This window comes from Lissotriton vulgaris, chromosome 1_2, assembly GCF_964263255.1.
Source record: "Lissotriton vulgaris chromosome 1_2, aLisVul1.2, whole genome shotgun sequence".
Lineage (NCBI taxonomy): Eukaryota > Metazoa > Chordata > Amphibia > Caudata > Salamandridae > Lissotriton > Lissotriton vulgaris.
Genome location: NC_141686.1, coordinates 92,284,552 through 92,296,835, shown reverse-complemented (window position 1 = coordinate 92,296,835; position 12,284 = coordinate 92,284,552). Strand labels below are relative to the sequence as shown.

Genomic DNA, 12,284 nt, shown 5'->3' with positions numbered 1-12,284 from the left:
AGGCTTAAATCATATTTTCTTTTGTAGTAGTTGCCCTCTAATTACCTAAGTAGAACCCCATATTCTGCTCCACCTATTGCCAACTCAAATATTGAGGGGGTGGGGGGGCTTAATGTTCCCATGCTCCCAAGCCTGTTTCTTCCCCCATATTTGATTTGAACAAGATGGCCGTTTGTTGTAATGTTATGGCCCAATAGTAATATAGTAGATTGGGAGTTGCCAACCCCCCACGCGATCTTCAGGTAGGGTCAGGAATTTCAGTGATCGCCTGACCTTCTGATAATGCCAAATAAATTGGGAGAATATTCCATCCAGTTTTTAATAGAAATCCGGCTCTAATGGGAAACAGCAGAATAGGTATAATATTTTCGGGAACATAGTCATTTTGAGCACCTTCCTACTATAGACATGTGTAAACTATCAATTATTTTTAAGTCTCTACTGATCTTCTCTATAGGAGGAGCAGAATTGATTGCCAAGATAGACCCTACATTCGCCGAGACGGCAATCCCTAGATAGGTAGCAACCTCAGACCTGCGGGGATCCTGATAGATAATACTCTTGGTGCAGAAAATCTTGGTCTTAGAGTGCACGTGGAAAGGGGCGACCATTCGGTCCCCCCGAACGTATGGTGGAGTACCACGATCCCCCCGGGAAGCCATCTTGGGCGGGAGGCGAGTCTCGGCTGGTATGCCCGAAGCGGCGTAGCCAGGGCGCGCCTTTTTCCCGCCCTAGAGTGGGTTGTCCTAGACACTGACGCGGCCGGCCACGCCCTCGGAGGCAGGCGGGGGCGGGTTTACGCCCGCCCTGAAGACGGATAAAAGGAGCAGGAAGCCAAGAAAGCATCCTCTTGTTCCTGTGCTCTGAAGCTGCACCTCCCCGCTGCACATGAGCTCGAGACGGAACGAAGAGCCAATTTTGAGCGTTGTAATTTTTGTCTTTGTTTTACAGATATCTCGTTCGAGAATGCCGGGCAAGAAGGTCGGAAAGCGGGTCGGGACCGATCAGATGCTCCGCATGCTCATAAAGGAGGTAGCCGAGTTGAAGAAGCAGATGGCGGTAAAGAATGGGGAGGGGGGACCGAAGCGAATCGTCGGTCCAGCATTGCCGGGAGTGGTCCCTAGCGGGAGAGGCAAGAGGTCCAAGAGAGGGGCACCTGGGGGGGAGGCCCCGGTTCCCGATACACCGATAGAGGAGCCTGCCCCGGTTCCGAAGGAGGGGCATCCAATCCCCGTGGTAGTCACCCCCGTGAACGGAGAGGATATGCCTCCCGAGTTGGCGGCACAACTGGCAGCGTGGTTGGGAAAAGATAGTGAGGGCACCACGGCTGACGACGCCAGGGCAGTAATGAGACAACTGCGGGAATCTAGAGAGGCTGCGAAGGCACCATCTTCTGTTCCCCCACAGGTTCCGGTGGCTGAGATTGCAGCAGGCCCGAGTTCGGCAGCAAGTACAGCACCTAGTTCAGGTAAGCGGCTACGGCCGATTGCGGGGGAGGGGTCTGTACCCTCACGAAGGGAGAAAGTGGCCCAGCATGTTCCACTTGAAATTAAGGAAAAGATTTGGGCCGATAAGTATGTGAACATGTTTTCTTTGCTTACTGACCATTACGAGATAGAGCATGTGAAGAGCCAAAAGGAGCTCATGCATCCGAGTGTTTGGCGTGCAAAAATGGCCGCCTTTAAGGTTGACGAAAACATTGGTACTTGGGGCAGAGCATGGGGCATTTTTACCTCCATCATGGGCGAGCGCAGGCCCGAGTTGTTGACCGAGTTGCCAATTTATCAATCACGTATCATGGAGTATTCCGTAGCATATGGGGGCAATCAGTGGTTTTGCTATGACAATCTGTTTAGAAAAGCTAAGGAACACGACCCATTTTTGACTTAGGATTGTTACGACTCCGTGTCATGGCAAAAAATGGAGAGTACAGGAATGTTGAAGGTACCATTGTTAGGGAGTAACGGGGGGGAATCTTCCCGCCAGAACTCTGGGACACCCGTTCGGACGGGTGCAGGTAACGAGTATCACTCGAAGCCAAGTGGCAACACAGGTAAAAGGGGGATCTGTTGGAATTTTAACAGAGGGAAATGTACGAGGCCCCAAGGGTCATGCAAATTCAGACATGAGTGTGGGGGGTGTGGGCAGCCATCCCATCCTGAGTCCATGTGCAGAGCCAAAACGGGTGATAACGGTGGTAAGGGAGGCGCCAAACAGGTCTGATATAGTCCGAGGGGCGCCTTTACCTACCCCGATTGATACCATGGCAATGATTCCTTGGCTCAACGAATACCCGGATCATGCTTCCGCTGGGGTGTTACGAAACGGGTTTTCATATGGTTTCCGCATCCCAGTGGGGGATTTTCAGGGTGTAGCGAATTGTAAGAATCAACTGTCGGTCTTGCAGCACACGGCGGTGGTACAGGTAAAGATTGGGAAGGAGGTAACTCGAGGTCGCGTCGCCGGCCCATTCGATTTGCCACCGGTTGCTAACTTTGTTTGTTCCCCTCTAGGGGTGGTCCCCAAGAAGGACCCGGGTGAGTTTCGGCTGATACATAACTTATCAGCCCCACGTGGTCTTTCCGTGAATGACGCGATAGACCCGGAAGTGTGTTCGGTGCGGTACGCATCTTTCGATGAGGCCGTTGCCATGTTGAATCGCCTGGGGCCCGGGACGCTGATGGCAAAATCGGACATCGAATCAGCGTTCCGGTTGCTCCCGGTACACCCAGACGATCAGCGTCTCCTGGGTTTTCAGTTTCAGGGCCGCTATTACATGGATAGATGTATGCCAATGGGGTGCTCGATTTCCTGTGCCTATTTCGAGAAGTTCAGTTGTTTTCTGCAATGGGTATTCACAAGGAAGACAGGTTTTCAACATGTTATGCACTATCTCGATGACTTTCTGTTTTTGGGGGCAGCCGGGGATCCTGAGTGTGGACAGGCTTTGCATGAATTTCGTGTCTTAATGAATCAATTCGGAGTGCCATTGGCACCAGGTAAGACTGTGGGTCCCTCGGCCTTGCTCGAGTTTCTGGGGATCGAGCTCGACTCGGTAGAAGGTTGTTTTCGATTACCCAAGGAAAAAGTGTTGAAATTCAGGTTATCTCTTGAGACATGTATTCGTGCACCAAAAGTAAACCTGCATCATTTGCAACAGGTTGTGGGTCAGTTGAATTTTGCCCTGAGAGTGATGCCAATGGCGCGCCCCTTTTCCCGCTCGATTGCACAAGCCATGGTCGGCCTGAAGGAAGGCCATCATCGCACGAGGCTCTCGGCAGAGGTTCGCCAGGACATGCGCATTTGGTTGGCATTCCTGGCGGATTTCAATGGTCGAGTTGTCTGGAACAGGCCGGCAGTGTCCTCCGAGGAGCTGGGGCTGTGGACAGATTCGGCGGGGAGTATAGGTTTTGGTGCCATATTTGGTGCACAATGGTCGGCTCAAAAATGGCCGTCATGGTGGCACGAGTGCGGGTTGACAAGTAACATTGCTTTTCTCGAACTTTTCCCTATTTTGGTGGCACTGAAAACTTGGCCCGAGGGGTTCCGTGATCACTCTGTGGTGTTCTGGTCTGATAACATGACCGTGGTTGAGTGTATCAATAGTCAGGCAGCACGATGCAAATTGATTCTGAGACTGCTCAAGGAAATTGTGTTGTTATGCATGCAACTGAATGTACTGTTTAGGGCAAGACATGTGCCGGGGGTAATGAACCAAGCGGCTGATGCGCTTTCTCGTTTCCGTATGCAGGCCTTCTGGGGTTTTCTGCCCACAGCGGACCCGGTGGCGGCACCCTTTCCCGAAGCTCTCTGGTCTCTCGGTGCCCCGAACTACAAAACCTCGTGGGAGAGAGTTTAGCACCCAGGACGAGGAAGGCATATGAAGGGGCGTTCCGTTCCTATTGGGCCTTTTTGGGTACTGCTAGGGGGGAGCTTTGGGGTCAGGAAGAGTCTGTAGTGAAATTTCTGCTCTCTTTACATCAGGCAGGCAAATCAGTAGCTACGGCCCAGAGGCATCGGGCCGCCATTTCCTTTATGGCAAAGGCTCATGGGATCCAGGACCCGACAGCGTCTTTCGTTGTGCAGAAAGCGCTACGTGGGTGGCAACGCCTTGAGGGTCGCAGAGTAGATGAAAGGCACCCGATAGGTCTGGATAGGCTGACCCTGTTATGGTCCGTACTCCCGGCAACGTGTTCATCCCAGTACGAAGCAGTGTTGTTCCGAACCGCATTTGCACTAGCATTCCATGGGGCTATGCGGGTAAGCGAATTAGTGGCGAAGAACAAGCGGGATACGATGGGGGGACTTTGCCGGGAGCACATTCAGGTCAGGGGGGAGACGATGACGGTCTCGTTTGTTAGGTCCAAAACCGATCAGGGTGCAATCGGGGACTGCGTAATCATTCAGAGGATCCCCGGTTCTTCCATGTGCCCTGTGGTGTGCGTAGAGCAATATTTAGCGCAGAGGGTGGCAGCATGGGGGGGGACTTTGTTGCGACACGCTGACGCCACCCCACTGACGAGGTTTCAGTTCCAGAGGGTGCTTGCGATGTCGATTTCGGCCGCGGGCTTGAACCCCGGCGAGTTCGGGACCCATTCCTTTCCGATAGGGGCTGCTACTGAGGCTACAGCCAAGGGTCTGAGTGTAGAGGAAGTAAAACGTGTGGGGCGTTGGTCCTCGAACTGTTATAAAAGGTATGTGCGGTTGCACATGTTGTGAAGCTGTAATGATATACTCACGCTTCTTGTTTTTGTTTGGTTTTCAGTTGCGCAAGCTTACGAAGCGGGGCGGACTGTGCAGTCGACCCGACACCTGGGGACCAGCGGTCAGAAATCACCGACTGCGAAAAAGGAGGTGTGGGTCGTGGGCCACTCATACGTGAGGCGTGCCGCGGACGTATTCAATGCAGGTGATATGATTCACGTGGCTGGGGAATACGGGTACAGGGTGTCCTTCTACGGAAAGGGCGGGCTCTGTATTGACCAGTTTCAATCCTTTTTCGAGGGTTTATTAGGGCGGACAAGGTCACCGCCGTCTATAATCATAGTCCATCTTGGGGGCAACGATTTGGTGGCCACTGGTAGACGACTTCTTCTTGAGGCAACAGTAAGTTGGTTGGCAAGAAGAGTTCCAGGGTGCACAATTGCATGGTCCCATATGATCCCACGGAAAGTGTGGCGGGGGGCTATTTCGGTTTCTGCTCTGAATCATTCAGTAAGGAAAATAAATAACAAAGTGAGTAGATTGTTTCGTTCAAGTACACTGCATTCTGTTTCGCATGGTTGTATCAAAGGGGACAGTATGTATTTGGGGGACGGGGTTCATTTGTCCCGGGTGGGGAATGAGTTACTCATAGGAGACCTCATAGCTTGGTTGAAGGGTTTAAAACATGACCTTTAGGCAGGAGTGGGGGGTCCGGATAGCCGGTCAACTATCCGGCCTGTGGCGGTAAGGTCATGATCGGTGAGCAGTAATTGGAAGATCCCTATGGGGGGGCGTCACCCATTACGGATGGGAGCGCTCGGGGGAGGTGGCCATTGGCCCCTCAACGGGGAGGCGGTCCCGTCTAAGGATAGGCCGCCGGAAGGAAAGGAAAGGTGGTCAAGGCCCCTTCCTGGATAGGAGGGGCTACGGGCCCTCCTGGGGAATTTCCCGGGGCCAGGACATCTGCGACGGCAGATGGGTAAGTTGTGTGGGGTGCGGGAGGGGGTTTACGCTACCTTTTAGACACCTCACACGAGTCGTCGGACGACCGTTAAATGGCGTCGAGTTCATTGGGGCCCCCGTCAAGTCCAAGGGAAATTGGTAGATGCACTTGAGGTACGCCTCTGTGCGGTCGCTCCCCTCACAAGTGAGGGTGGTATTTCTGGTTTAGGGATCTGACACCGGTTACGACCTTGCCGTTGGCCCTTAACGTTAGGATGTACAATTTCAAGTCAAATGTTTTGTAGGATGTTAGTTCGGCTAGGAGAACCTTTGTATTAGAGATCTGTTAAGGTTAGCCAAACATCGTAATATGGAAATGAAATTGTACATAATATGAAACTGTTATTTTAATGTTTTGATTTTGTTTCATATTTTAATAAATACGGCCGGGAAGGGTAACTCCCTTCCCGCCTTCCAAAAGTTCAAGAACTGTTTCCGGTTTCCCAATTCTTGGGGATTGTGTTGAGAGGGGGTGGCGGGTATCTCAGCCATATGGAAAGGGGCGACCATTCGGTCCCCCCGAACGTATGGTGGAGTACCACGATCCCCCCGGGAAGCCATCTTGGGCGGGAGGCGAGTCTCGGCTGGTATGCCCGAAGCGGCGTAGCCAGGGCGCGCCTTTTTCCCGCCCTAGAGTGGGTTGTCCTAGACACTGACGCGGCCGGCCACGCCCTCGGAGGCAGGCGGGGGCGGGTTTACGCCTGCCCTGAAGACGGATAAAAGGAGCAGGAAGCCAAGAAAGCATCCTCTTGTTCCTGTGCTCTGAAGCTGCACCTCCCCGCTGCACGTGAGCTCGAGACGGAACGAAGAGCCAATTTTGACCCACCCACCAGCCCCTGAGGACAGCTAGTTGTTTTTGAATAAAGTTTTGATGTGGTAACTCTGTTTCTTGCAGGTTGTGATGATCGTCGTGAAATTTTTGAATATGCAATAAAGAATGGTTATTTCCAGTAATGTTTTGCAAATAAAGTAATTTTGCACTAGTGTTGATCAGTATTCATGCTTGTAATAAGTTATGTTTGTTTTGTAATCTTAGTAAGTTAGGTAGAATTGTCGTATTTATTTTGGTCGGGCGGTAAGGTCATGATCGGTGAGCAGTAATTGGAAGATCCCTATGGGGGGGCGTCACCCATTACGGATGGGAGCGCTCGGGGGAGGTGGCCATTGGCCCCTCAACGGGGAGGCGGTCCCGTCTAAGGATAGGCCGCCGGAAGGAAAGGAAAGGTGGTCAAGGCCCCTTCCTGGATAGGAGGGGCTACGGGCCCTCCTGGGGAATTTCCCGGGGCCAGGACATCTGTGACGGCAGATGGGTAAGTTGTGTGGGGTGCGGGAGGGGGTTTACGCTACCTTTTAGACACCTCACACGAGTCCTCGGACGACCGTTAAATGGCGTCGAGTTCATTGGGGCCCCCGTCAAGTCCAAGGGAAATTGGTAGATGCACTTGAGGTACGCCTCTGTGCGGTCGCTCCCCTCACAAGTGAGGGTGGTATTTCTGGTTTAGGGATCTGACAACGGTTACGACCTTGCCGTTGGCCCTTAACGTTAGGATGTACAATTTCAAGTCAAATGTTTTGTAGGATGTTAGTTCGGCTAGGAGAACCTTTGTATTAGAGATCTGTTAAGGTTAGCCAAACATCGTAATATGGAAATGAAATTGTACATAATATGAAACTGTTATTTTAATGTTTTGATTTTGTTTCATATTTTAATAAATACGGCCGGGAAGGGTAACTCCCTTCCCGCCTTCCAAAAGTTCAAGAACTGTTTCCGGTTTCCCAATTCTTGGGGATTGTGTTGAGAGGGGGTGGCGTGTATCTCAGCCATATGACATCCCGACTTCAATCCTTGCGACTGCTCCCAGTGGGTTTGGGGTAACTAGCTATGTCATCAGCATATGCTAAAGCCTTGGTGTTGTACGCCCTGACCACTATAGGTTTGATCAATTGATCTTGCATGATTGATCTAATAAATGGATCGTTATATAACGCAAAGAGAATTGGTGAGAAAGGAATCCCTGTCTTGTCCCTTGAGCTACCACAATCCTTTCTGACTCCTTGCTCATCAATTGAATCCTAGCGTATGGCTGTGAATGCATAGCTCTTATAGCTGTTAGGATGCGTGGTCCAAACCCATTGGATCTTAAGTCATTCCAAAGGTACGCCCATTCGACTCTATCAAAAGCTTTTTGGGCGTCTAGGAGAATCAAGGCTATCTTTTCTCCAAGGCATCTGCTATGTCAAACAGAGAAATTATCCTACGCACATGATCTGTGGTCCCCCTTCCTGGTATAAAACTATGTTGCCATGGACTCACCAAAGGAGCAATAACTTTGCCATGCCGAAGCGTGATGATTTTAGAGTAGAATTTCTCATCTGCATTAATCAGGGAGATGGGTCGATATGGGCTGGGTCTTCAGGAGGTTTCCCTGTCTTCAGGAATAGGACTATGTTGTTACTTTGCCAGGATTGAGGTGGGAGCCCCTTCTGTTGTACAGCCAAGAACAAATCTAGGAGCAAGGGGGATAACTCTGACTCGAGTGCTTTGTGCAATTCAATCGGAATTCTATTGGGGCCTGCCGCTTTCCCTGTAGCCATTGCCTGGAGTGCCTCAGTGACTTCATTTATCGAGATATCGGCCCCTAATTCCTGCAAGATAGGAGGATGCATATCATCTTCAACCCCAGAGCTTTCTGGAGATTCCTCCTTGGTCTGGTAAAGATCCCTGTAGAACTCCGCAAATGCACCAAGAATTTCTTGGGGATCTGTGCCAGAGTCCCGTCTTTCCTTTTTAACCGCGAGATGTTATTTGAGGCTGCCTTTTGTCTTAGGCGCAAGTGCTAAGTGTTTACCTGATGTCTCCCCGAACTCATAATTATCCCTGGGATAGGTTTGAACTGCTTCCACCACTGATTTATTATAAGAGCCATTGAGTTTTACCTTTATCCTTATAACCTCCAATTGCACCTGAGTTTGTAGCTCTGCCTGTGTTTGTGTAATGGCAGCCATGTGCTTAAACTTTTTTCTATTTTCATATCTCTTTCCCGTCCGCTCACTTTTCCTGTTTCCTCGTTATTTAGTGGACTGTTTCTTTGACACCTCTTTCCCTCCTTCCTCATTCTATCCATTTTCAACAGTCCTTCCTACTTTTTCATTTTGTAGCCATCTTCGTTTTACTCATTCCTTTGTGCCCTATTCCATATTGCTTCATTGCACTTGTAGTCGCCCTTCTATTTCCCCCTCTGTGTTAATATGATTTTCTCTGCAGCTTTCTTTCTTCTTTCATTTTGTTGATATTAGGGGTACCCTGACCATGGCAGTACCTGGCAATATCTGCCTTTCTTGCCCCTTCACACACGGCCATAGAAAACCTTTAAAAAATGGACAGTTGCATCGGAGCTGTCCCTTGTGGGCAAGACAACAGGACTAATAGGCAGGACAATGAGTCAGCCGCTTGCACAAAGAGAAGACCAAGACCCTCTCTATACACTACCATCTGTATGAGCATCTGAGACCCACGTACCCTATGCTAGACAAACAGCAATCCTGTCGGCGGCACCCACAACTATGATGGACATAATGCAGAGCAGGCAGATGAATATCAAAGAAAGTACTTGGGGCAGATTACGATCTCGCTAGGAAAGCCCTCTGTATGACTGATCCGGAGGGCTTTCCTAGCGAATCGCGCTGTGCGAGTCCGACTGAACTAGTGCAATGCAGCCGTATGCTGACGGGCTCGGTTCACTTGGACTCCCATTCAACTCTATGGGAGCCCGTGTACCGAAGCGTACACAGGCTCACATAGCAAAAAAGGGGTGGCTGGCATCCCATGTTACCCGACACACCGTGCATGCTTGGATAGGGGGAACCCATGCGCACCCCCTCGCGACCGATTCGGAGGGCTTCAGGTGAAGAGGGGCCTGTTACAGCCCACCAAAGTCCAATTCCGACAGCCGTTTCGAAATCCAGCTCCATTGAGAGGCATGATTCAGCTCCAAACGAGTCGGACGGACAGGATCTGGTTTGGAAACAATTCGGTCGACGTGGACAAAATCTTCACATTGTACTTGGTAGTTCGGAGCGGGGGATGACTCGGTCAGAGAGATAGGCTCCAAATCAGATTTATTCATTCTGGAACCCGTCTGGAGTCCTTCCTAGCGAGATCGTAATCGGTCCCTTAACTGTTATTAGGCATCCAAGGATATAACAGGAGAAAGATTAAAACAGAAGTGAGGAGAAATGTTGTTTACTCTGCATTCTACTGCTACCATAGGCAGGGTTTGGCTTATTTAGTGGGAAAGTTGGAAGATTTGTTTAGAAAAACAGATCTTCCCACCAATCAGACCTCAGCATTTCATAAGGAAGGTGCCAATTTCAAATCCTAAAACAGTTTGACACAAAAAGTGGGGTCAAGTGGCAGGCGGGATTTGCAAACACACCCTATGTAATTGACTGCATCCCATCAGTCATGGAGGACCTGATACACTGAAGGGATTATTTCTGATGGGATCTTCCATATTGCAGACAAGTTGGGAGGGGACAGAGTTGGTATTTGGTAGAGGATAAATGAGAGGCTAGCAGACTGAAGGGGCTGGATTTTCCCTATTGCAGTGTGGAACAGATCTAGGCTCCCAGGATACTAAGGGGCCTATTAGGATGGTGGGCACCCGCCATCCTAGCGGGACCGAGACCGCCCGCCTGCCATGCCGTGCGGCGGTCCCGTACCCCTGATCACTATGCGACCACCACTCCGGCAGTCGCATCTGGCATTGTAACATTGCGGCGGGTGCAGCTGGCTGAAGCACCTGCCGCAACGGTAAAATGACATGTTGTGCATTTCCATGCACAACGTGGCAGGCACTGCGTGGTGCCTGCCATCTTGTGCATGGACATGTAGGGGGTTATCATAGATACCCCCCAAGTGTACCCCCGACCTCCCCACCCCACCAGGGCCCGCAACAGGCCCCCAAAGCAAACCCCCACTAGCCTTTCCATGACAGCATTGCTACCTTGGAAAGGCCTTGAAATCTCGACATCATAATATATGTGCCCCAGCTCCGCCCGGCTGGCAATCGTAATGATTTCCGACCGGCAGAAAAGCAGCAGACAGACCTTCCGTCCGCTCCGATACCCACCGCCATCATAATATGGTGGTGGATAATTCACATTACAATGGCATGATGGTCGCCACCGCTGTTACGCCATCATAATCATCCCTTAATCTTCTATATAAGAAAAGAACGATAGAAAATCCTTTAAAGTTTCACAGTTTTGTGAACTCTTCACATGAGGAATTTTACAAAATAATGGGTTTATTGAAAGAAGATGTAGTCTATCTGCTGCCATCTTTTCACAGAAAAATATGTATTATAATTTTCTTACAATTCTCAATGTTTATATTTTTATTGCTTCTTCCAACAGACTGGCAAGGACTTGAGGTCGATGGGAACATCCTTGATGCAATATTGCTGAACACCACTCGCATAGGCCATGGATTTGCCATCCTAAAACATCCAGTGGCATTGGAACTGTCAAGGAAGACGGCTATCCCAATAGAAGTCTGTCCAGTCTCCAACCAGGTATGGGCAGTTTGAGCAATTAGGGGGGACAATAAAGAGGCAATACAATACGAATAGGTGAGTGGAGAGGATCTAGGAGAAAAAGATCCAAATGCTGAGCTGAGGGTCAGCTTTTCTACTTTATAAAGTGTATGTGATTTGGGGCCGTGGGCTCCCACCATCCAAGATATCCACATAAATGCTCTGGGCCCTTAACCTATGATGCAACATTAGTCTTTTCCTCTCTCACGGATCCTGAAGTATGGAATTGCCGGAGGAAGGTGGTGCTGAAGTACAGCTTGCTGTTTCAAAAGCAGAGAACAGAAGGGCCTGTTTTGTGGGGCTAATGCTGAGTGCACCGTGTGCAGCATCGGGGCCCCAATGATTGCGGGACCCGCCGGTGAGCCTGGGGTCAGCCCTGTTCCAGCTCCATGGAATTGAATGTTAACTGCTACCTGTGCAGTATTACTGAAGGTAAGCGACCTGATGTGGGAGGCGGTTTCGAGCCATTGATGAAGCTGTGCGACAACGATAATCTACCTGCTATTATACTGACAGAAAGGCCCTCTGCCTGGGCAGATAATAATGGAGTCATAACACTTGCTGGTGGGTGTGAGTGACTGAGAATGTACGGCAGGAGTCTGGGAGGATGTGCCTCATTTTGCCAGATTTTGGTGGAGATACTTGGGACGTAAGAGCTGCACACCTCTGCTAACCTGAATGAGGGGCTGGTACATGCCCTGAGAGGTGCTAAATGGCACTAGATGAAAACAGCGATATGTGAACTACAAATCAATCAACATCTAAGAAAAGCACTAAAATCCGAACCTACAGAGATCACTGGCATTAGAGCATACTTAGTGTGTCATGAAAAGCAGAGTAAACTTTTGAACAGAGGAATGTCCCAATAGGGCTCAGGGATACATCAGGGGCGAATAGACATGGTTGCCATGTCGAACTCTTTGATTAAAGCCTACTCCTGGAGATGAGCGAAAACCTGAAGGAGATAGATGGAGAAAATGA

At 50.1% G+C, this 12,284-nt stretch overlaps 1 protein-coding gene across 1 annotated transcript in view; it reads left to right on the top strand.

Annotated features, from left to right (window-relative positions):
- Positions 1–12,284, top strand: part of LOC147733976 (adenosine deaminase 2-like) — a 332,200-nt gene that overhangs the window by 224,770 nt on the left and 95,146 nt on the right. The window contains exon 7 of the mRNA XM_086953605.1: positions 11,125–11,282. Coding sequence (XP_086809731.1) covers positions 11,125–11,282 — 158 coding nt within the window. The remainder of the gene's footprint in view (positions 1–11,124; positions 11,283–12,284) is intronic.